The 26,634-nt window shown below is 41.2% G+C and overlaps 1 protein-coding gene across 2 annotated transcripts in view; it reads right to left on the bottom strand.

The window, feature by feature from the left end:
* The window catches only part of Dpysl3 (dihydropyrimidinase like 3), a 107,250-nt gene that overhangs the window by 20,756 nt on the left and 59,860 nt on the right, over positions 1-26,634 (bottom strand). For both annotated transcript variants that reach the window (XM_027927654.2, XM_027927655.2), the window contains exons 2-6: positions 11,270-11,358; positions 7,198-7,382; positions 4,825-4,989; positions 2,232-2,293; positions 1,261-1,341 (exon numbers count right to left, since the gene is read on the bottom strand). In XM_027927654.2, the coding sequence (XP_027783455.2) occupies positions 1,261-1,341; positions 2,232-2,293; positions 4,825-4,989; positions 7,198-7,382; positions 11,270-11,358 (582 nt within the window). The remainder of the gene's footprint in view (positions 1-1,260; positions 1,342-2,231; positions 2,294-4,824; positions 4,990-7,197; positions 7,383-11,269; positions 11,359-26,634) is intronic.

Raw genomic sequence — 26,634 nt, 5'->3', positions numbered from 1 at the left:
CAGCTGGAGCACACTGCAGGGGCACTGTGTCCCCAGGGGGCCTGTGACTGGGCTTGAGAAGCAAGGTACCCCAGATACACCATCTCTGGGTAAAGATGCCCCCCAAGGCAAATCACTTTAGAGGTTGACATCTATTTTTCCTAGTTATCTCCTGTGATCTTTGGGCCAATCCCTCTGAGCCTCAATGTTCTTGTCTATGAAACAGGGAGGATAGTAGCATCTTTGGAGGGCTGGAAGAAAACTAAATGAGAATACACTACAGCACTCACCAGTGCCTGGCACGCAGTAGAAAGTGTTCACCAAACGGCACCTGCTAGGAAGCTAATGGGTTTGAGATGAGGGTCTGCCTAGGCATGGCTCCACACCCCTGCCAGTCACATTCACCAAGTCCCAGACATCTGAAATGAAGGCACAGCCTGGTACTTGTGAGTATGGAATGCATCCGCTTTGGCTCACTTTTATAGACCAGTGCCTGGTGCAAAGTACTCAGGACACACTCTTTCAAAGAATGAATGATGGTTCTCACTGGTGCTAGCCAGTAGACTGAGAGAGCTCCCTCTTCTATCTTGGTTGCTTCCTCCTAGCAGAGGCCAATGCTGAATGTTCCTGAGATTAAGCAAACCCTGCCTAGGACACATCTGTTCATCTATTCCATTAAGCAACCCAGGAGATGGAGTGGGAGTGGTTCTCTGCTTCCTTACAAATGGTCAATTGGGCCTTGGGGCCTCTGCTTTCATCAGTCTTTCCTTGGTTTTTCAATGTGATTTCTAGGAAATGCATGAGATGTCTGATTCCCCCAAGACCTAAATTTTATTATCTAAGGCAGCAGGTTCACCAGACTTGGATTGGATTCCTGGCTTCTGAGAAATGCTGCCTTAGGGTTTTTCGTTAGGACAGAGAATGTTCTACAGTTTTGACTCATTTTCAGGAGAGAATCAGCACTGCCTTCCCATTAAATGGCCCAAATTGAAAGCCTCTTCTTTCAAAATTCCCATTCTGATTCTCCAGGAGGGCCAGACGGCTTCCTGTTGTACAGCATCTTCTAGTTTCTCTGTGTTTGTCTTCATCCCGCCTCCTTTCACCTTTTGTGCAGACTGTAAGATTCTTCAGGGCAAGTTCTGCCATTAGTAACCTGCTTATGATGGAGCCTTGCACATGCTGAGAGCTGAAGCAACGCTGAACAAATAAGGAAACAAATGGAAGCAGACCCAGAAAGCAACGCCCAAACAGAAAGCATGCCCCAGAGAGCAACGGGGTTACCTGGGCAATGATATCTCCATTCTCGGCATGGACTTGAGCAATGGCTCCCAGTTCTCCCAGGCAGGTGAAGATCTCATAGAGCTGAAATAGAAATGAATCTTTGTCCCCTTCACAGACACTTTGAGCAACTTCACATAAAGACCAATTACTAAAGCCAGAGCTAAAATAAATGGAATAAACCAGAAGATATCAGGAACTAGGAAAACAGACTAAAATATGCATGAGCAAAGAGGAGTGTAGTCCAAAGAAACTCTCTCGGAGGTCCTATCTAAATGCAGAAGCTGTCCTGACTCCTGGAGAGGCAGGATAAACATGTGACAAAGTGCTGCTGGCCCCTCTCCTCTACCTCTGACACACATTTTTAATGGAATCACTTCCTACTGAGCTGAGACACAGCTTTAGAATCTTTCTCAACAAGGGCTCCAGAAAGGCATTAACAGCCCTGCCACAGCTAACACAAAACATGAAACCCTTATCTCTGAACGACTCAAGACAGACCTACCTTCACCCTTTAACCAGGAGGCATGGGAACTAATTTCTTACATTTTCTGTGATACTGGAGATTGGTCTAACACCAACACAATGACATGACTTTCTAGGGACAGAGTCAGAGGCAAGCTGGTACAATTAGTCCAAATGGCAGGAGGCCCTCCCGATCTTGTTGGCAAAGAGCCCCGCACTTCCAATGAGATTATAAGGGATCATGCTATAGATGGAGATTTAGGCACGCCCTTCCTCTTTGCCTTCAAGAAAGCTGCTCCTAGTGGAAATCTAGCTCTCTGTCTTGCCATAGGCACCCTGCCCATTACCTTATTTTTAATGCAGCATGGACTGCAAGGACTTCAAGAAGCATGCTCGCCCAGCAGTCTCCCACAGTGACCACAGTGACTCATGTCAGAAGGGCCAAGGTCAACAGCAACACTATGAAATTTGTCAAAATACCCCAAATCACATAGCGAATGTGTTGTTACCTCTGTGTTGGACACTTGGTATAAATCCTTATAGGCCATGTAAACCATGAAGGAGTTAACCCCTGCAAGACAGGGACGGGAGAAAAAACAGGAGACATTATCACAACCACCCTTCATCTTTACTCCCACTCTGTCACCCATGGGACCCAAGCACATTACTCAGGTGCTTGTTCAATATAAAGCCGATACTTGGAATCCTCCAAGAACGTTCTATTATACCCGCCCCTTTCCTATAAAAATCAGTAGTTCCTAAATGATGTCAAAGCAGAATGGTCTCTTCTTCTGCCCTACTTTTCACTTTCCACCTCCAGCACAGCAGCCCAGGAGGCGAATAAACTTAGACATTGCCCCCAAGCAGCAGACACCATGGAGAATCAGTCTAGCACAGTAGCTGTGGTCACTCACTGGGGTGAGTGGATCCACCACATATTTCAGTGAGTTGAGAGTACTTAACTCCCTGGGCCTTGATTTCCTCATCCGTAAAATGGAAAAATAACAATATCCTACTTCATAAGGTGGCTGTGCACATTGACATGTGTTGTTACCTCTGTGTTGGACACTTGATACAAAACAGTGGTTGACAATGGTTGATAACACAATGAAGGAGAGTTCTGAGCATCCATTTTGACAGAATGCTGGTCTCCACGATGGGTCTCCTGGGATATGTTTATGTCACTATTAATGAATGCTTTCTCCACTACCATGCCTGTGCAGGGTGTGGTGTCCAAGAGAAGAACGAAGGAAACAAAATTAAACTCTTTAAAACCTGCTTCTAAGATGCCAGCAGGCATAGGAATCTTTTCTGGTTAACGAATTTGTACTTCTGATTATATCTATAGATACTGTTTTCTGTAAAAAACAAAAACAGAAAAACTACTTTTGCTTTCCATTCTCTACAGTTTGTTTAAAGAGCAAAGTTCAAATTCAAATCTGGATATGTCAACCTAATAATACTCCTCATGATTTTGTAACAAAAAGATATTTGCCCTACATGCAGTTTTAAGAATTGTTCTTCAGCCAAGTATGGCACACACCTGTAATCCCAGCGGCTCAGGAGGCTGAGGCAGGAGGACTGCAAGTTCAAAGTCAGCCTCAGCAATTTAGCTAGGCCCTAAGCAACTTTATAAGACCTTGTCTCAAAATGAAAAACAAAAATGGCCTGGGAATGTGGCTGAGTGGTTAAGCACTGCTGGGTTTAATCTCTGGTATCAGAGGGAAAGAGAGAGGGAGAGAGAGATCAATCCCAAATTTGGGAACTAGAAGAGCTAATAGAGGCAGAAAGCAAGTTTTTAATACCTAAGTCATATGAGTTATAAGGAAAGAGCTATTTAATTTTCACCCAAAATAAATAGGTGGGACTTGGGAATAGGGGATCATTTTGAGGAAAGGAAGACAATTTTGGTCTTTAACCATTAAGGCCATCTCAGCCCACAGTGTTCCAGGCCAAAAATGGATTATAATTTGAAAACATCCCTACCCAGAGTGGTTCAACTCAGGGCAGTTTTCCCCAACACTACTCTTCCCGAAAGCCTCTATGTCACCCATGCAGTGACCCGACCCTATGTGGTTGTTAAAACCACTCAACTTTCTACCCCTGTTGAGATACCCTGAGTAAAAGAAGATACAGAGAGAAGGGAGGGAGCTAATGTCACTTTCTGTGTCCCCAAGGGTTGGGTAGGGCTTGGGGGAAAGGAGATGGATAGAAAGAACAGCTCATCTTTTGAGAGTTCATCATTTCCCCTCAACCCGGGCACACACTCTTTGCTGAGCTCCTAGCATTGTCTAGACAACTAATATGATAACCATGCTTGCATCTTGAGGCATGTGTTCTGTTGCTCTGCTTGGGATGGCTTCCTTTTGCATTGGATGCTCAGCAGAGGCACCTGAACTTCCCTAAATCCTTTGGGCTGCTTCACAGTGCTGAGCACATGGTACCTAGGTGTGCATGTGTCGGGTATGTGGGTACATGTGTTGAAGAGCTAAAGACCAAATCATAGAAAGAAGTAGAGAACAGAAGACTCTAATAAGATAATGGGACCTAAATCATGTCCTCATTGAGAGAACACACACATACACACATACACAATTTTCATATCCTATGTTCCTAGCCCATGTACCAGCATATCTTTGCTCCTTTCCTTAGGATGCTATTGTTATCTAATAATAATGGTTTATGACTCTGGAGTCAAAATAATAGAGGCTAAAAAAATTCCTAATTTCATATTTGCTAACCATGTGACCTTCTGTAGGGTAAGTGAAACTCTCCTTAGATTTTTCCTCGGAAAAAAAATGAGTAACACTGCCCAGAAGGGAACAGCATTGACTTTGGATAGATCTACTGCTTACTAACTCTGTGATCTTAGGCACTTAATCTGACCCTGAGCGTCTCCATCTGCAAAGCAGGAGTAATGATCTCCAGCTCATGAGGATCCTGTGGGAAGTAAGATTGAGTAACAAAGTAGAACTCCTACATCCAGTACTTATGTGTAATGTTCAAGACTCCAAGCAAGAAGTGACTCAATTGGGTGGACAATGTGGGATGGAGAGGCAGGAGAAGCCAAGGAAAGAGGGAGGAGGGCACGCTGGGGCTGACCTTTGTCCTTGATGAGGTTCTGCACTTCCTGCTTGATGCTGTCGTTCCAGTGGGTGATGTCCACATGCAGGGCATAGTCACAGCAGCTCTTCCCATCAGCCCACTCACGCCATTTCTCATAGGCCTCCGTCAGGCCAGACTCAGGCTCCGGCACCACGTGGTCAACTGGACGATGGAGACCCAGATGGTGACTTAGACAGGGGTCCGCTCCCCCTACCAGGCCTGTGCCTGCTTGCTTAACTATGACATTAAACTTAGAAAGTGTTCCCTGGTAGCTCCACAATGCTGAAGCGTTAAATGTCTCTTAGTTATAGGATTTGGGACAAATTACTAGTTTCTCTAAACCTCTGTTTTCTCTCCTCGAAACAGGTGACAAGGTGGACAACAGGATGTAATGGCATCTTCCATCTCAGTTTGTTATATCACTAAATGGTAAAAGTCATGTAAAGTGCTTTACTCGATGCTGGGCACTTGGTAAGTGCTCAGTAAATGTTAGCCAGCAATGAATGCCCACTAGGTGCTGTTATTACAGGGCCGAGTCACTGTTGATAAAATTGGGCTCTCTTCCCAGGGTGGGAGGAAGCACTTTAAAGCTACACCAGGTACAAGAAATCAAGGTGCTTCTGTTTACTTATGCAAAAAGGGCGGCATCAGGTAAGTGAAACTGAGGCCCAAAGATCTCATTTACATGTGAATTTTCTGGTAAGAATCCAGTTTCTTTGTGGTCCAAAACTACTCTTTCCCCTGCAACAATTAATAATTTTTAAAAAATCACCACATCTACAATTGGTGGGGATAATGTAAAAGTTCCTCTCTCATATTCCCCCCTCCCCTGGGCAGCTGAGGTAACGTGTGAATTGGTACAACTCTCCTGAGAACAATTTTGAAATATATATAAAAAATATGGACTTTTTTCATACCTTAATTCAATAATTATTCCCATGCTTAAGAGTTATTCCTATGGAAATAAGTGTGGCTTATTTATTATTATGTATGCAAAATTTCAGTTTCAAGGATTGTGCTAATATATTTATATAAGTGAAAAACCTGAAAATAATTCAAGCCTTTAATAATAGGGAAGTTTGTTTAAATACATAAATCAATGGTTAGGCATCCGTTTTTAAATATTGTGGTAGGGAAAAAAAATAAAGAGTGGAAAGATATTCAGGATATATAATTTAGTGAAAATGTCAGGCTAAAATACAGTACAAATATGATGATTATTGTTGTTAAATGGGGAAAATGTGTGTAGACAGCCAATGATGTGGGATCATAAGGTTTCTTATTTATTTATCTATTTATTTTGCATATTTAGGGTTTCTAAGTTACCTGTGAGGGACTCAAAAGCTTTCTGTGGCTCCTGCTCTGCTTTACCCTTGTCACCAGATCTTGGTTTCACCCTTTCCTAACACAAAAGTTCAAGCAGGATGTGCATCTCAGGCTGGCTGAGCAGGTCCCACTGTGCGCCCACATGGCAGAAAGCCAAGCCAAGATCACTCACTTTCTCTGCCTTGTGTCAAAGGCAGCCTGAGTGCACTTATCGGAAAGCAAATGCATGCAGCGACATTGCTAATGTCTGGAGCAACACCAGGGCTTTCATGGGCAGCAACAGCCAAGAAGTCAGCTGCTTTCCCCTGGGACTGGAGAAATGCTTTCATCTCCCTGGATTGCACCTTTTATGGCCTTGATGCAGTTTTCCTGGGCTTCCACACCCAACTAGCTAAAGCTGAACCCTGCCAAAAGAGGTGCATGAGCAGTGGGTGATTCTAGGGCTCAGGCTGTTCCCTACGCAGGGTTGGATGTATATGATGTTAAAATAAACAGTGCTCTGGTTGACCAAGTTTGGAGCCAGTGCCGGAATAGGGCCCAATTCATTGAGATTGCTTCAGGACAGGAAGGACTGCCCTGGAATGCTATGGGTTCGGTAATCCAATGGCATGCAACTCCCTAGGCTTCTTTGGAATTACAAGTTACCAGAAACAAAACAAAACCAAAAAAACAAAACACAAGGAAAACCACTCTCACAGCTTTGCCTCATCTTAAAGATACAAATTGGTCCGAATACAGCACAGATGAAATAGCACTAAATCCACTGAAGCCCACTATTTCCCCAAGAACTGCAAGTCTGAACTATCATTCTCTCTGTGAATTATCATTCTCTTAGCTGCATTTATGATCATGAGCTTCATGACTGTCCTCTACACAGCTACACGGAGCTGCCAATTTCCTTCGACCAACCTGCTTTTCTCAGGTCCAATAAGGTAAAACGTCTTGAAAGAAGCATACCAGATATCATCAGGGAGCACTTTTGTTGGTACAGTTGTAAAGCACACACCTTGGGGCATCAAGAGTGTGCAAAATCTGAAGACTTACTGATCATGGTGGTGCCGCCTGCTAAGGCAGCCTTTGTCCCTTGGAAGAAGTCATCCACGGTGGTCATTCCCTTGTACGGCATCTGGAAGTGAGTGTGGACGTCGATGCCTCCAGGGATCACCATCTTCCCATTGGCTTCGATGGTCTTCACTCCTCCAGGGACAATCAGATTGTCTCCAATTTGCCTGGTGAGACAGTGAAACAACCAGCAATTTAAAAGACCAGACAAACATAGCATTTTAAACATTGTAATATATTTGTTGAAGTAGTCTTTGCAAATGACTCACAAGTCTAGCAATCTTTAAACAATGATAGCTATATATACAGAAAACATGTGTTTTTATTGACATGAAATGATCTGTTATGGGACTATGTGTCCTGGTTTTGGACCATAACCGCAGTGGTTTGACAGTGTCTAGAATATAGTGTGTGTAATGAACATTTTTGAAAAAATAAACATGTTCCTTTTGTTCTTCATTTAAGGGTGAAGAATAATTTTGGAAAGGCTAGAAGGAGTGTTAACTACTAGATTGTTATGAAAGACAGAAGAAGACAATGAATCATTTCAAGGACAGGTGTGGGAACTTTGTTACATTCTAAGCAGGTCATCTGTGCTCCTAATAAAAGGACTCTGCCTGGGTCATTTCCCACCTCTGTCCTCACTGCCAATCCAGATCTTTCCCTGGTGATTCACCAACCACAGCCGGTAGTAGATTTGTAGGGGATAAAGTAAAAAATTTGGATGCCTCTAGCACCAGCTGCTGTTGTGTGGTTAGCATCTCTGTAGAAGCTTCAAGCCAAGGTTGGTGATTATGACAACCTCCCCAAGACACAGCTTGGTCTGGGGAGCTTCAGAGCAATGGGGACTCAGGTGTGGAGTAAGCCGACCAGCATCTCAAAGGCACACCTCACCAGGAAAGTGACAATAGCAACTGCTCCCTGCACATTGTTCCTTATAGACTACCCAAGGTTTGTTTGTTTTTATGTGATTTCATACCCTGGATTTAGACAGCAGGTCAAAACTGTCCAGGTAAAACCCAGATGCATAGCCTCGACATCATCACTGGACATCTCCTACCTTGGATATATAAGTACCCCACTACTAGTGGCTTGAGTACTTTTCCTTTCTGTACACAGGCAGCTAGAAAGACTCTCTCCTGGGGCAGTAAGAAGACCAACACTGGCCTGCCAGACTTTCGAGTTCTGCATCTAAAGTATTTCTGACATCTCTAAGAGTTCAACTTTACCACATCACCACGGGTCATTCCAGAGCCGCCACAATTCAAAACACACTGTGGAAAAAATGCAGACTCTGATCCTAACTCTACTCTAGACCAGATACTGGCTAGTTCTGTTCCCATTTTTCTTCCTCATCAGTTTTCCTCTGGGAGAAACTGAGAATCAAGGGGATAAAGAACTGTTTGGCCTGTGTGTGTACGTGTGTGTGTGTGTGTGTGTGCACGCACGCGTTTGTGTTTTCACCGTTTTGACATTCAGCATTACACCAAGTCTGAAACAGGAATGCCTTCTCCTTTTTTCTCCACCATCCTGATCAATGTCACATAATTCTTGGAAGTTTCAGCATCCATCTCCTCCTCTTCAAGTTTCTATTGACAGCCAGTCTGTAATGAAGAGTGTGACTATGCTCTGGATGGAGGCTACCTGGTTTCCCATTTGTGGCTTACTCACCAGCAGTGTGACCATGGGCAACTTAGCCTCACCATGCCTCAATTATTTCATCTGTATAATGTAATGTGTCCTCTATAGAATTATGTACATTAAATGTTAGTTTCCGTTGAGCCTATACAAGACTAAAGGCATATTACAGTTCAATAATCACCAGCTGTTATAACTAACTAATGTCCAGCCCCCTCCCTCCTCTGAATTTCATATATTTTTCTAATTTAATGCTTGATAGTATTAAATTAGTAAAATAAAATAATACCTCATGGTGTTAGGTTCTCTGTATATAAATTATATATATATATATATATATATATATATATATATATATATATATATATATATATATCAGTTTCCCTAAAAGACTATAAGTTCCCTGGGGAAGAAAGCATGATGACTAGTGCCTTAGACAGCTGCCTTGCTCATAGTAAGTATTCCATAAATATTCAGACAGGCAAACAATTTTGCAACAATTAAAGAGATTATTTCTGTCCTTATATTGGTGAGCTAGAAGGTTGTCAGAGATATACAAACTTTCAGGATTGGATAAAGATCACGTTCACCCAACCTTCTCTCTCTCACAGAACAAACAACTGATGGTCAATTCCTTCTGTAATATCCTCAACATGTGGCTTTGCAGTCTTTCTAATAAACATGGAAAAAAAGATTCATCCTATGTATTCAGTTCTGCTTGTGGATGCCTGAAATAACATGTGAAGATCTTAGGTTCAACTGCAAAAAAAGCTGTGTGGTCAATTAGTGATGACTGTCATGAGTGCTGAAATGAGGAGGAGGCATTAGGTACTAAATTTTTTTCCATCTGTGAAAGTCTCTAAGTGAGGGAGCGCATACCTCCAACAATATAATTTTTTAGTCATAGAAAAATATGTACTCAATTTTGGTTTATATTTTCAAGAAATTGTTGCATTACACTGTGGTTTGCCTATTATTTCCACTTCTCTTCTAACATAGAAGAGTAAAAATGTGAATTTGCAAGGAAACTATGAATGAATATTTTTGTATTTGTTCATCCATTCATTCATTCACCCAGCCATTCAATGTATTTCACAGATGTGCTGACCTTTTGCAACTTATTTACTTTCTGTGTGTCTCTTTCTCCTTACCTAAGAAAGAGGGTGACAATAGTACTTATTCCACAGTGCTGCTGGCAGACTGAATGAGATAGCATGGAAAACATCTAACACAGTGTTTGGCACATAGTGCACACTCTGTAAAAGGTAACTCTAACCAAATCTGTAATGTGCTAAAGCACTAGACTAAGAGTCAAGGGTACAGAGATGAGCAAGATATGGTCCTTGCTCTAAGGGGACCTATGACAGAATTGCTGTGATTGATAAAAGCACAGAATGTTTTGAGAACACAGAAAGGGAAGCTTAGGCTTCCTTCCCTTAGCTTAGGCTTGGGATTTGATAAGAACATGTGCCTCCCTACAGAAAACTATATCTGAGCTAACTTTTCAAAGATAAATAAGAGGTCTCGTATAATCACAATCTTAAACTAACCAATGCAGTTTAGTAATATAAAAATAAAACTGAATGAGATCACAGGTAGCTAAGAAGATGGATTGGATACTCCAGTTTTATACAATGTCTTATCAGTGTGATTGGTGTAACTTGTGGTACATGATTAAAGACCTAAAAAACAAGACTGCAAAAATCAAATCCTTCTTTGAGGTTCATAAATAAGGAACTTATGCATAAAAATTAACTGGTATGCACTTATAGGCACCTAAGAGCCAACTATTTTTAAAGAAATTATACCTCTCTGATGAATCTATTTGGAAATCATGCCTGAAATCCATGTTCAATCTGTGCCCTGACATTCTAAGCCCTACTCCTTTGTCAAACTTCAACTTAAATACACTTTCTAGCACTGAGAGGCCAGTGCTGGGGAGTGATACTAGCCAAATTATATTCTTACATTGAATACATGCATGAATATGTAATATCAAATCCTACCATTATGTTCAACTATAACGCACCAATAAAAATCTGGAGAAAATAAATAAATACACTATCCCCCAAACCTTACCTATAAATGGATATCTTTCTGTGTACTTCTCTTATCCTGATTTCAACTTCTTTGATACCTTTTACTCAAGGCCAAGGGATTTTTATGGTGCTTTTTAAAGACTTTATTTTTCTTAGATTTAAAGCAATAGTGATGCCTTCAGAAACTGTGAGCAATACACACACACCACTTTCCCATGACCCATAGAGTGCCGATCAATACAGCTTGTACAAAGCAGTCTTGAGAAATATCCTGCTGACCAAACTTAGATTTTTTCACTTCATAAATGCAATACAGACTTCTTTCTAGGCCTCCATGAAGATAGTAAGTTTAAAAAGAAAAAGTTCTATATACATACTTTATCAAGCCATCCTCCATGTAAATGTCAGCATAGAAGGACTGATCATCATTGACAATTCGGCCTCCCTTGATAAGGAGACGGTCACTCTAGAAAAGAAAGAAAACATGAGTTGTTGTCATAGTTAGTTCTTCAGAGGAAAGTGGTCTGCCAAGTTTTCCCCCATTTGTTGTTCTGGAAATCTGGCAGGAATGTTTTTAATAAAGACATCTCATGTGCCCAAGACACTCAGCGTCTGAGCTGGGTGTATTTGTAGGGGATTCACACTTTTTTGTTTGTACCCAATTGAAATTATTATGGAGTTTCACGTCCTGCTTCTGCAATCTATCATGGCCACAGGCTTCTAAAAGTATTTATAATGACACAAGGACACATTCAGCTCATATTATATTTAAAATTCAGGATACTCATATATGTATATACACAAACACACAAGTTGTGATGTATAAGGAAATCACTAAATAGAAACAGACAGAATATCTATATTGTTTAACTCAGGGTGAAGAAATCATGCAGGATTCATATTTATTTCATCATGCTCAGTATTGCTCACAATTTCTGAAGGCATCCTTATTGCTTTAAACCTAAGAAAAATAAAAATTTTTTACTTAGATGAAATTTGGATAAGTGATCCAAACGGAAACAATGAAAATGTATTCCAAGGTTATTAACAAAATATATGTTTTTTCTATATAGGTCAGGAGGCGGGTAAATTAGTGTCAACCCTAGGGATCATATATTTCATTAAACACATGAAGTTTAGACTGAAGCAGGAGCTTGTGACTGAACAGATGCAACTTTGTTGGTTAATGGGGAAGAAAAGTATTCCCAGGAGTCTGGCTGGTGGAGCTATGGTGTGAATAAAGAATGGCTGGCTGATTTTGTGAAGAATTCAACTTAGAGACTTCAACTCTGTCCACCTGTCCATCCATCCATCCATCCACCCATCTACCCATTTGTCTATCATCCATCCACTGATACAGCAAATAATTATTGAATATTTATCATGAAACTTGTGGGGAGGGAACAGTTGTGAATAAGGCACGCATGTCACTGCTTTATGGAACATAAAGGGAAAGTCTAACAATAAAGAAGAAGAGAAAATTCAAAACAATGTAAAAGTGCATATTAAGTGTCAAGAATATAGGGGAAGGGGGCTTATTTAAACAAAGATGTAAAAAAAAGTCTCTCCAGGTTTGAGCAATTTTGACAGGGTGAGGATGTAGAACTTCTGCCGGCAGAAGGAACAGCATGTGCAGAAGGTCTGAAGTAGGAATAAAGCTTGTTTCTTTGAAAATCTGAAAAAAAAGATCAAGTGGCAAGAGCTTAGGTTCAAGGACAGTAGCCTGAGATGAGGCTGAGAGGTGGGAAAGCTGTTCATGTTGGGATTGGTAAGAATTTGGGTTTGAATGAAAACACACTGAGACACATGGAAGGACAATGATTGGAGGAGTGAAGAATGCCTATGTAGAAAAAGGAATCTGGCTGCAAAGCTCGGGGCAAATGTCCTCCATGGCTCTTTGACTCTGGGGGTGAAGGGTGGCAGGTCAAGGGGTCAAGGTCAGGAAGACCTCATATTCAGAACTATCCAACATCACCATTCCCATGATGCTCATTCCCTGGTCCCTATTTGATAAGATAGCTTCCAAAGAGTTTATGGAAGAAGCCCCACAGATGGGTGACTTGTGGCTTCAAAATACAAACATGTTAACAGGGCCAGAAATTGAGACATAGAAGTAGGGCCCCATGTGGGATATAGAAAATTACCACTTAGCTTCTGTTCCCAAGGTGTTGCAAGAGAATAAGAAATTTCATCATGCCATATTGTCAGGAGAGAGGACTTTAAAACAATACAGATCAAGGTAGTATTTATGAAAAAAAAAAAAAGAACCTTAAACATGGGGCAGGGAAGCTGTGGTGATGAGGTCCAAAACGTACTCCCACCAAACATGATGCAAAAGCCCCTCATGATCCAGTCTCTGCCAACATGTCCACCCTTATTCCTAGCATGTACTGCCTCAAACTCTGTGCAGTGATGAAACCATGAATCAGGTAGTTCTTGTCACCTATCAGGCTTCCTGGCCACCAAAGCTTTGCAAAAATGTTCTCTCTGCTTTCTTATATGTTCACCTGACACATTTTCCTTTGCCAAGCCTCCAGCCAAGGGGTTTCTCCACCCCATCCCCAAATGCATTACCTAACTTCTCAGCAAATTTCACCTGCTCCCACTGCAATTAAGTTTGATCAATTAAGAAGTCCTGAAATAGCTGATTTATGTTGTTTATTATCCTCTCACAAGTCCAAAGACTCCTTTAGTGTCTTGATCTGTTTGCCTTGGTTCCTAAAACTCATCTTAGAAAGCTGTCATGTATCAAAGAAATGGTAAAGGGTGGGACATAGGGGGCTGTATTATATCAGCATAAAATAAAGGCAACTGAGTCAAAAAAACACATGAAGTGGCTATGAATTTTTACCTTTGAGGGGAAAAAAATGATAGGATGGTGCAAGCTACTGTTTGAACAGTACTGCAAGGCTGTATGAGACAGCCTAGGTCTGTACTTCCAAACTCATGTACACATTAGAAAAATACCTCTTCCCAGTCCCTGCTCAGGTACCACATCTGTATTTCATAAGCTCCCAGGAGGCTCTTCTGCAGCCATGAGCCAGCCTTGCACTGAGTCACAGTCCAACACAGTCCCCCACATAGTTCTGTGTGTCTGTGAAGGCAGCAGAATCTCCAGTAGACGCTTCATAATGTAATACCTTGATAACCATAAGAGTTCCCTCTCAGGATTCAATGCTTTTCTAATGTTCTTTATCTTTCTAGCAAAGAGCTGAACTAAACTGGGTTTTGGAAAGGGGCCAATCTGAGAACAGTTATGAAACATGACCAGGCCGAGGACTAGGGTTTCAGCCCGAACCACTAATGTGATCACCACTTCCTTCAAAAAGCATCAAATGTCAATAAAGGGGAGGGACTCCTCTCAGGCCCCGTGGAGCCCTTAGGAGTAGAAGGAGCTGAGCCAAGTGGAATTAACACCATGGAGCTAGTGTCATTGGAAACCCTTCAAATGAGTATTAAATAAACTCTTTCTGGCTCAATGATCAAAGATGAATGATAGATCTGGTGTAGGTCTCAGAGAGGGGAGTGAAAAGACTCCTGCTGCATGGGTTATGGGTATTATTATTATTAGTCTTTATTTTTAAGAGCAGGATATATCAAAACCTGAACTCATAGATCTCTAAAAATGCTTCTTTGGGGGTCTTTAGCTTGCTTTCCATTTTTTCCCCACTAAAAATGCACTTGATGATTCTGACCTCTTTCCATGCATGGTGTATAAAGGGCAGCCCAGAACACAGAGTCACAGAGGCTGAAAAGGCACTGAGGAATTTGGGGGTTAGGTGTGACATAACTACTGACCATACCAGGCCACATAAAACCAAATGTCATGGGACACAGAAATACTTGTCTATAAACTCAAGGACCAGCCTCATAGATTAACATTCTGAGGTCAAAAGCTGAAAAGTTGAGCACTCAACATCTCTGATTACATGTCATCGTCAGTGATGAGCATCGCTTTTGGGGGCTCTTTGTTTTCTGTTTCTGGCAGCTAAGGCTTCTAAGCACCCACATTCTAGTTGGAGCTCAGCAGTCTTTCTCATGTAATGATATACATAAGGAATGGTGACATTTCTAGGGCATGCTGGGGTGATCTGGAGGGTCTCTGCACCCAAAATGAAACTATTCAGAGCCTCGTGTAACCAGCTGGGGACTCTGCTTGGGCCCTGTACATGCACCAAGGGCCAGTACTTCACCCTTCTGAAGCCCAGGAGGGTATCAGGCCACCAATTGGCAAGCTGTAGTCCAGCTATGTTCTCCCCACTACTGGGAAAATTAGACCACTCGACTAGGCATGGGATCTTAAGTTCAGGCTAAACATCTCAGAGCTTCAGGTTTTGTCTTTAGATCAGAGTGATGATAATACTTATCTCACCTCCAAGAGTCACTGCCAGGAATGAGGGTGAGGGTATTGAGGGGGGAGGAATGCAATACCTAGTCCAGAATAGTATACCTAATAAATATAAGTTATACGTTTTCCATTAGTATTATTTAGAGTATGTTAAATTGTTTTTAAAGCCTTAAGAAGTATACTGGAGAAAATTATTGCTCCCATTATCCAAATAGGGATACATACACAGAGAGGTGACTCACACCAAGAGACCCAGTGAATCAGTTACAGTCGCAGGTGTCTCACCTCTTGGTACTGATTTCCCTGAGGCTACTGTACCAAGTCTATTTAAGCCTTACAATAAAAGCCTCTTTCTGACAGGGCTCTCTTCTCTGATACCAAATCTGACTGTTTTAGTGTTTAAATTGCAGGCCAGTTCTCTGAAGTAGGTAACTTTACAAATACACTAAATCTAGCCAGAACTTACAAAATCAATGCATTAAACCTGCCCCTGTGGCCTGAAATGTTAATGCAGTAAAGGGAACTAATTTACAATTCAGGGTAGCAAAGGTCCTTGAAGCATGATTAAAGTGTAACCTCTTTTTCCTTCACTAGGGCATAATAAAGTTTAGAAAAATTTAAAATTATGGTTTTGTGAGAGAGAGAGAGGAAAGGAGAGAAGGAAGAAGGGAAGGAGGGAAGGAAAAGTAGGAGGGGAAAAGGAAAGAAGAGGGGAGAGAAGCAGGGCAAAGGCGTAGGTGATAAACCCTTAACAAGGATGTTAAGAACAGCAAGCACTGACTGATGACTGATTCCAACTAGCATAGGGAGTGAGAAGACAGCATCAGGAACTCAAGCTTATTGGGTATGTTGGTTCCCATTTTAATTTTCCTCCTCTAGTTCTCGTTGTCAAGAATGTAAGCTGCTATTATGCTAAGTGAAGCTAGCCAATCCCTAAAAAACAAATGTCAAATGTCTTCTTTGATATAAGGAGAGTAACTAAGAACAGAGTAGGGTCGAAGAGCATGAGAAGAAGATTAACATTAAACAGGGATGAGAGGTGGGAGGGAAAGGGAGAGAGAAGGGAAATTGCATGGAAATGGAAGGAGACCCTCAGAGTTATACAAAAGTACATACAAGAGGAAGTGAGGGGAAAGGGAAAAATAATACAAGGGGGACAAATGAATGTCAGTAGAGGGGGCAGAGAGAGAAGAGGGGAAGGGAGGGGAGGGGAGGGGGGATAGTAGAGGATAGGAAAGGCAGCAGAACACAACAGACACTAGTATGGCAATATGTAAATCAATGGATGTGTAACTGATGTGATTCTGCAATCTGTATATGGGGTAAAAATGGGAGCTCATAACCCACTTGAATCAAAGTGTGAAATATGATATATCAAGAACTATGTAATGTTTTGAACAACCAACAATAAAAAATTAAAAATAATAATAATAAAAAAAAGAATGTAAGCTGCTGGTTTTATCTTAGGCAAGGAGAATGTGCCACCAGAAGAAACCAGAGCTAAAGACTCATCTGTTCCATGCTCAGTAGACATTCCAGCAGCTCAGTATACAAGCTATAATCTCATAAAGAGAGAGAGAATAAAAAGTGGAGAATGAATCTTCTAGAATCAAATAATTTGTTACCTGCATTCAAATCACAAAGCACAGACTCTGAGTCCCAGCGGGGATTCAAAATCCTTTTAAAAGTCCAGATGAAGGCGTGGATAGTTATTTTAAGTAAATTCTCATTGGAGTGATTAGATTTGACTTTCAAAAAACATTCTCACTCTTAAGCATATATCAAGATGAAAAAAAAAAGAAGAAGAATATATCAGGATGGATAGACCACATGGATGAAATCTTGTTGATTTTCTAAGAAGGTTCTAAGAAGACCTGCATGCAACCTTTTTATGTATGCACCTTAGGTAAGGGCAGCTTAGGGTGCTGGTTTAAGGATTATGGGGCTTACTCTATATAAAACATTGATCTCTGCTTGGCACACTGTAAACACTCAATGTGTAGGAGCTACCAACATTATCATTCCTTATAATTATAACAAGCCACTGTAAAACTCTTCTCTTAGAAATAAAAACTGAACTAACATTTTGTTAATCAAAATATAACAGACCTTCCCATAAAGGGAATTCTGGAGACACCAGTCTCTAGCCAATCCTCACCAACTGTTCTGAGTTCCTGTCACCAGCTAAGACTTCTCCTTTTAAACCACCCGCACAGGGCAAGTTCCCATGGCCCTTCCAGGTCATTCTTCCTCTACAAAAAAAAAAAAAAAGCCCTTATGAAAAGATAAAAAGCTACTCTCTTCCAGCAGGAGAGTGGGTGGTAAGGTATTGCCCCACATCCACCCTCCCTACCAGCATGTTGAACAGCTTTGGGACCCTCAATGACCAGCATGCCTGTGAGACAGAGATAGAGAAAGGTCTGCAAATCTTTATTGAAACTAGGCAGAGTTTAACAGGGTTGGCTCTTCCAAACCACTGACCTGCTGCGAGTCTCAAACACACTCTTCATTTTTCTCTTTATTCAAACACACTGGTGCCCACCAAGGTGTGCAGGATGGAAGTGAATGTGGGGCACTCCTTCACAACGCAACCCACTGTGCAGAGTACACAGCACACGGGGAGCTCGCGCTGTTTCACGGTATTATGTTTGGCCCTGGAGGTAGAAAGTGGCAGGGAAAACAGAAAGGAGGAGACAAGAGTAGCCAAGGGCAGTATTAACCAGGGCAGAATGGCTGGTCAGCCTTCAGGAACAGAATATCAAAGCCAGTCCTATGCATTCTTCCCTCCCAAAACCTCATGCTTACCATTTTGAAGATGCAATTATCAAAGGGCCTGACAAGTGATGTAACCTGACTTGGATCAGAGTGGATAAGGAATAACTGTGGATGGCACTTTGGTCTCAGCCCCCTGATAAGTAGTCTGTCAATCTTCAAGAGTGTTCCAAACATGGATAAGCTCAAATGATAGACATTATTGGAGAACCAGGCCAAAATCAAGAGGATGGGGGAGGGGCACTGGGCAGGAGGAACCATGGAGCCATTCGGTTCTTGTAGGGAGGTCAGCTGGGTCTACGCAGCCCAAATCTCAATTACTTATGCTCGCTTCTCCTTTACAATATTTGACATATCCTGTGCAAACTGTTCTGTTATTTGTTTAATATTATTCTTAAATAAACAATTTTAAAAGTAAACAACATCTTATTCCTATAAATTCTAAGCCAACATCATTTGCCAAAAATAGTAAACATAGAATAAATAAAATCATTAGTAAATTTTACATATATTTTGCTACCTTCAAAAAGTTTCAAAAAGGAGCCCAGTGCCATGCTACATGCCTGGGGCTCAGGAGGCTGAAGCAGGAGGATCCTGAATTCAAAGCCAGCCTCAGCAACATTGTGCAGCCCTAAGCAACTTTGTGAGACCTATCTCTAAATAAAATATAAAAATGGGCTGGGGATATGGCTCAGTGGTTAAGTGCCCCTGGGTTCAATCCCCAGTCCAAAAAAGGAAAGTTCAAAAAGGATATTTAGATCTCCTATTTTGTTAAAAAAATTATCAAGTATCAAGGAAGTGTTAATGAGAGATAAGCATCAAATTGAGACTCCTTACTTGATCTCATCAGAAGATTTGAAAAAGAGGAAAAATTTCCCATTTGAGTCAATGTTATTTAATGCCCTCTTTCTGAAATAATCTGATTTAACAACAGAAATATCATGCTGATATGGGCCAGGCCAATATGGGAGGACATGAACCAACATGGCTTGGTTATGTATCTATACAAAGTTTACATATCTATGAAGTACAGATAAGAATGCCTATGTCACAGGCCTACGACAAGAATTAATGGCATGATGCAGGGCTGGACACTTTCAAAAGGCTCATGAGCAATAGCTATTACACAAAAGACTACTACTATTGTGCTACAATTTCTATTTTATTACTTCTATTATACAGATATACAATAAAAGTCAAATCCAAACTGCAGAAGAAATTTAAGGTAGCTATTATCATTATATATGAACTTCCTGAGAAACATGGTGCTCAGGACTAGTGTATAAAGTCCAGTATGAACTAAGAAAAGTCAGTGCTTTAGAGAACTAATTTGTCTCATTGGTCTAGATTCATGTGATGGTGTGTGTCTTGCTATTTTTTTTTTTTTGTTGTTGTTGTTGTTGTTGTTTTCTATTGCATTATTCCTTCTTAGGCTTCCAATCCATGCACTGTGGGTGACAACATGTATACATGTACAGCCTAGGGGAGTGGGATCCAGCCTCCATCAAACAGGATCTTTGTCCTGTTAGCCCCTGAGATTGTGCAAAAGCCAAATGTCTATTTCACCAGGAGCAAGTGCCTGGAATTCCAACCCAAGCCTCAATTCTAAGGATAAACCAATTTAATAACTCATTCCTGAAATATATACTTGCAGGATGACTAGCCATGATGTTCTATATTATGCAGAAGCAAAGATGAACCAGTAATAAAAGTAAGCTAGAAGAATGTGAAGAAAAAGACAAAGTTTCACTGTAGAAAGAGTAAAACAATTAGTGGTCACCAGTGGTGGGGGTCGGAGGTGAGAAGGGAAGAATGAGTTGGTAGTGAGTGGAACACAGGATTTTCAAGGAAGTGAAACCACCCAGATGAGGCTATAATGGTAGACAAATGATACCATACATTCAGCAAAATAAATGTGTCCTAATGGAAATTCGGACTTCTATCAACAATGCTATTGATATTGAGGAGTCACCAGTTCTAACAAATATACCATCCCAATGCAAGATAATAAAGGAGTTTTATGTACTTTATGCCTGATTTTTAAAAAAAAAAAAAACCTGAAGATACTTGAATAAAACAGTCTATTAATTGAGAAAGAGAAAAACCTTCTGGCAGTAATTGAGGAAGAGTCCATACAGGCCTCGTCTGACATGGATCTTGGGGACAGTGGCTAATTTGGACACAGGAATGGGCAAAGGCAGTTCTGACGACAGTGAGGATACAATAATTCATGATTAGTATTTACTGAAAATTTCCTATGTGCCAAAATTTATTAGAAGCTTTAGGAACCTTTCGTTCATTTAATCCTCAATAAAATACCCAATGAATTGATGAGGCTGTGGAAGTGGAGGCATACAGCCAGCCTGCAGTGACCCTGCAGGAAGGCATTCAAAAAAATGACCCTGACTCCATTGGTCGCCTTCTCTCCAATCTCCTACTGGTGCCACATGAACTAAAGGCAACCAAAATCCCAAAGGCAAAAGGGCGTATTCATGGAGACTCCACAGTTCCAGGGCACAGAACATGGTACACAGAGGTGGAGAGAGTAGTGGGAGAGGCAAAAAGAAAATACTCAGCCTAGTCTGGAAATGTCCAACAATGGGACATGATTTAATAAGCTATAATACAGTCCCACTATTACTATTACTAGGGATACTCTTAAGTTCTTAAATTGGTTAAATCTGGTGGCTTATTTTTGTTTTATTTGTTTTGTTTTGAGACAAGGTCTCACTAAATTGTTTCGGGCCATGCTAAGTTGCAGAGGCTGGCTTTGAACTTGCAACCCTCCTGCCTCAGGCTCCCAAGAGGCTGGGATTACAGGCATGCACCACCACGCCTGGCAAATATCTTGAACTGAAAAAATATCTAAAATGAGTAAACCATGGCATAATGGGCAAACTATGTTCTAGTTCTTGCAAAAGCAAACAAAAATGCTACATATGTTCATCATGTTTTTTGTTCAAGCAGGAAAAGGATCTGGAAGGATGTACATCAATTATTAATATTAGGTTTGGTGGAAGGGAAGGGATGCCAAAGGAGGAGGTATAGAGAACTTTTTTCTTCCCTTTCCTCTATTTGCGTATTTACATTATTTCTTTAGTTGCAAAATGCACACGGCATTTAATAACTTTTTGAAGGAATTTAAGAAAGAAAATTTTTATAAAAAGGAAAAAAAATTAAATGATTGCTATGGCCCAGTGCAACAGCAAGAATATGGATTGGAACATGCATGACATAATCAGAGAAAAGCATCTAAGGAAGTGAAAGAGAAGGGAAAATAATGTCAAACACAACTTCAGTTTCAAAGCAGGATGTCCAGGAAGGACTCACTAATTCAAGCAGAGAATAGAAAAAAGGAGCAAAAAAGCTGACCTGCTGAGTATAAATAATAATTTGGAGGGACTGGCCAACCACACAGCTATGTAGTAGAAATGGGGGCCTGGGATTTAGGAGTCATGTGTTAATGGATGGATCTGAGCTAATGCCATACTGGAAAGGCTAAGATAGTAAGAAGACTCCTGGAATGGGAATCAGGAGCCCTGGAATCTGGTCATGGCCCTGTGATCCAGCAAGTGACTTCACCACCTCTCTCTGCTGCTGTGTGGATGAATGGTACTCACCTCCCTCTTAAGAGGCAGCTCTCCTCTTTGATCATTTCTGACTGACAGCTGGCTTTGACTGGATCTTTACAATGACAGGGAAGCCTAGTGAATTCCCACCCTACTGCTTTTCAGAAACAAAAAACCTTTTCACTATATTTGAAAGCTGGCCAAAATGCAATTCCCAGAAGTGGAATGCAGGCTTGGGCCTTGGAATGTGTGAGCGGGCACCTTCAAATGACAGGCAGAGGCTCCCATCTATTTGTGGAGGCTAAAAGGATTCTTCTGCAAGTCAGATATTATACTTTTAAAGCTGGCGGGGACTTCTTGAGGATTGTGGTAAAAACACACAACCACTGGCTTATGCAACTTCCTAAACTTCTCCCACAGTGGATGAATTTAAGAGAATAACATAGTTGTGGGGCTCCAGATCCCACTACAAAGGGGGCCCTGAAGAGCAGGCATGGGAGGAAAGATGTCCCCCAGTCTGCTCTGCCTTGGAGTCCAAACATCAATGATTGAGTCTGGAGCTTCCTCTTCCTCATCCCAGCCCAAGAACGCAGGTGATCAATCAAAGCAGAGCAGCAGAATGGGAGAGGGCGGGAAGAAAGGCCTTTGAGTCCTGATTGTAAAATGAGGAGAATGATATATGCCCCCAAAGGGCTTCAGTGACCATTAAGCCCAGATCCTGGTGCATAGTAAATGCTCAATAAACAGGGCTTCCTTTAAAGGCTACAACCCAAATCTTCTCAGGTCACAAACATCCACCTGGATGCCCACCCTCCTTTCTCTGTAACCTTGAAAAGTAGTTTGACTTTTCATTTCTTTTTAATTCTGTTTAGTTTATATGTATACCTTAATTAAGGACCCAGACATACTTCCTAAAAAGGAACATGGAGCAGGGAGGGAAAGAAAGAGTCACTCTTTTTCTGTTTCTTTCTTGACACAAGAAACAGACTGTGGTGATGGCTAATTCTTTTGGTCACCACATTCCATCTGCTTAAAAGCTTATATTCTCATAGCTCTGCTTTCATTTGAGAGATAGGTAGCTATTAAAGCAGTGGCTATTTTTGACTCTTGGGCCCCAAACTTCCCATGTTATACTGAGAGAAAACTGCAGATGCTCCAAGAACAAGGACTTCAAGAGATCAGGCAGACCTGGAATGAAAGAAGCTCTTGAACCAGACACAAAGGAGGCACCACTTAAACCTTATCAGAACTCTCAGAGGGGGAGGGTAGTTAATCCTAAAACAAAAGATTTCTTCACCTTCAACATAGTTCCAAGGCTTTACACATAACAGGAACCTTCTGGAATGCATACAAGACTGTTTACTGTCTGCAAAGACTATGCTAATATTACAGAAATATGCCCCCTGTGCTCAAAGACACACAGACTTGATCTTACTCACATAGTCACCAGATTGTGCCTCTCTCTTCCTGATCATTATTCAACACTCATTGACTAACACCAGGAGTAAAGCCTTCTTTCGGAAACATTCTGAAAGAATCTTTTATGACTTGTCTCTGCTCATAAATGTTGCAGGCTAAAGTTTACAGTTGCCAGTGTTTTATGCTTACCAAAGCAAAATGTTCATTGTGACGTGTATTAAGAGATGTCTAAAAAAAGTAGCAAATAAGATACAACCTTTGTGGGACATCCCAGACACAGCAGGTTTTCACCAAGGCTACCACTGTCTCCCTGTTACCCCACATCTTCATCTTTTATTCACCATTCCTCTTATTCGAGGGTAGCCTTGGTGATGCAGGGATGTCCCTATCATCATGGAGCAGATGTCTAGTAGGCTTTTGATGCCTCTTCCTTGACACCTGCTCTTCCCAAACCACTTAACCAAGGGAAAGCATACGAGTGTCAAGTGAAGGAGATGTGTCACTTTTAAATCGTGAATTTATGCATTCATTCCTTCATTTAATGTTTATTAATATCTTCTGTTTATAATACTACAGATATTATAGTGAGAAAAATAAACTCCCTGCCATGGTAGTGATTGAAAAGACAAGGATGGAGTAAGTTACTAGATAATTGGTATAATTATCTAGCAAATAATTGAGTGTGGAGCTTCAGCAAAAGGAATGTGTCCTAATGGAAACTATGGATTTCTATCAACAATGCTATCGATATTGAGGAGAAAAAGGACAAGGGCATGGGGGAACCCAGGGAGAGTCAGGAACTGCTTTTTAATACGAAGAAGGCATGTCTAGGAAGCTGTCAGCTGAACAGAGACTTGAATGATCTGAGTATTAGGAAAACAGTGTACTCCACTCTGAGAGAACAGAGAGAAGAAGCTCTTAGTTGGACCTGAGCAGGTCATGTTCCAGGGAAGGCAAGAGGGGAGGACAGCCAATGCCCAGTCACTGAAGGCCAGAAGGCCTGAAGACCTAGAGGTTGGCAGGGCCAGCCCAGCAGGATCTCAGAGCCATGGCCTGTGTTTCATTTGAAGTGCAACAGAAGATGTTTGAGCAGGGGAGTGAATTGATTTACATTTCAAAAGGCTAGCCCTGGTTATGCCTGCAGAATAAATTAGGGGTAGGCAAAATGGAAGCACAGAAGCCAGTTAGGGAGTTCCTGCAGTACCACGACAGAGGCTTGAGCTAGGGTCGTGGTGGTGATGAGAAATGAAGTGTTTGGATTAAAGATTCTAAAGGCAGAGCCAAGAAAGTTGCACAGGTATACCTAGTTGAGCTGGGATTCAACTCCAGTGTCTGCTGAAAACAAAACCCACTCACCTCTTGACTTGACTATTGTTTTCTTCCCACTAAATCTAATGTCTACATTTTAAGAACTGACAGACCACACAGCTTTAAGACAGGGAGGAGGCGCTGCTATAGAGCCATCTAGATGCAGTATTTAAAGTACCTCCTATTTCTTCTATCGTAACATCTATCTGGGTTTTCAGGGAGTTCAGGTTTTGTTTTGGTTTTGGATTTTGTTGGTTAAATGTTTATCACATCTTATTTACAATATTTCTAAAAACTGCCATTGTAAACTCTGGTCTAGACAATTTTCAAGTCTATTTACCTTATAGACGTGTGGGTTTGATTTCCTGCATTACTAAATATGACCCAGAGTGGGTTACTGATTCTCCTTCGGCAGATCAGATTTCTTCAGGGCCTGAAGTCCACCACTATGAACGTTAGTTCTTCATTAGGTGTAACTGTTCATTTTGACATGTGAAAGTATGTCACCAGTGAGATTATAGTAAAGCCCAAATACCTTGGTTATTGTCTTGAATTTCCCTGATCTGTATTTTATTCTAAGTCAGGAGCTAAATACTTTCTTTTTTTTATTTTTTTAGTTGTTGATGGACCTCTATTTTATTAATTATAAAGAGTTCTGAGAGTCGAACCCAATGCCTCACACATGTGAGGCAAGAGTTCTACCATTGAACCATAACCCCAGGCCAGGAGCTAAATATTTTCTATCTAATCAATTAAGTGGATTCCAGGTCATGGAGACATTGGAGGGCATTGTTTCTTTCTCCTACCATTAAACAATTTGATAAATAAGGTTCCTAAGCAGCTTGGACTAACTTCCTTATTGGGAAGTGGTCAGTGAAGATTTTAAAGTCAAAAAGAGGGTGAGTTTGAGTCCACCAGTTAGTTAATAACCATGTAATTTAAATAAACTAGCTTCCTGAGTCTCAATTTCCTCATCTATTAATTGGAGCTAATAATAACTATAATCCAGGCATGTGATAAGGCTTGAATGAGATGAAAATTATGATTAAAAATCAATTAGCATGGGCTCTGGCCTGGTATTGTTTATTACACATATTAATTATCTTGGTCTCCCTGGTCTGTTCATTGAGAATTTCCCAAGATAGAAGTTTTGGATTTGTAAATTCTTTCATCTTAACTTTCCCTTGTATGACTTTGCTAAGATGCCATAAAGCAGTAACAGATCTGGTGGCTTAAATAGTAGCAACATGTCTTCTCCCTACTCTACAGGCTAAGATCTGAGACCGTGGGTCTGGGCTTGTTTCTCTGAGCCCCTCTCCTTGACTTGTTGGGGGCCCTCTTCTCCCTGTGCCTTCTGTGTCTCCCTTTGGGTGTCGGTGACCTAACACTCTTCCTATGAGACTCTTGCTGGAGTAAGGCCCACCCTAATGACCTCATTTAACACGATTATCTCCTTAGAGACCCTCTTTCCAAGCAGTCACATTCTGAGGTACAAGAGGTTACAACTTCAACATATGAACTTCAGGGGGCTTGTCAGGGGATGATTTGTCCCCCAAATTCTCTTGTCTTCCTCCCTCAAAAAAGCGTGAGGGAAAGCATGAACCAAAGCAAGGGAGAATGAATCTTATGAGCCCCGCCCCCTTTTTAAAAACCTTATTTTACTGTTTGACCTTGGCCAAATTATTTTTCCTCTTTGACCCACATAGTCTTAATCATATAAATGAAGGGGTCAGAATAACAGGTCCTTCTCTTCCTGCCCTTAACCTAGCAAAGGTAAGTTTTCCCCATGATTTCTCATAGCAAAAGGGAATCTATGCTAGAGCACACAATGAAACAACCAAAACAAAAACAAACATATCTTCTTTGGGAAATAAACTCAGGATGAAGTCTCTAGAAGCAGAGGATTACATTCAATTGCCTTACAAACTTCTTAATTACTTAAAGCCTTTTCTCTTTATAAGGCCATAATTTAAACCTACTTAGTTGGATAAACCAGAAATCCTGCTCTGAATTTATCAATATCCGTAAACAAAGTAACCTCATCAAGATTTGGGACCCAGATTGGCTTTGAGGGAAAGAGAGCATGTTTTCAAATAATGGTCTCCTTGAAAGAATTAAGGGGAGAAGAGTTCTAAAAACAAACACACATACAGAGAGAAGATGTAAAATTAAAACCAGCTTCCAAGCTTATAGGTTAAGCCAACGAGGAGAGAGGGAATAGAAAACCGGCCATGTTTCCTCTCCAGCTGTGCAGCTTCAGGTCTCAGGACACTGTGTCCCTGTATACATGTCGACAGCCTCAACAAGGCAGGAAGGCAGGCAGGGG

The sequence above is a fragment of the Marmota flaviventris genome, chromosome 5 (genome assembly GCF_047511675.1).
Source record: "Marmota flaviventris isolate mMarFla1 chromosome 5, mMarFla1.hap1, whole genome shotgun sequence".
In the NCBI taxonomy this organism is placed as follows: Eukaryota; Metazoa; Chordata; class Mammalia; order Rodentia; family Sciuridae; genus Marmota; species Marmota flaviventris.
Note: the sequence above shows the minus strand (reverse complement) of the source record. Positions and strands in the feature narration are given on the sequence as shown.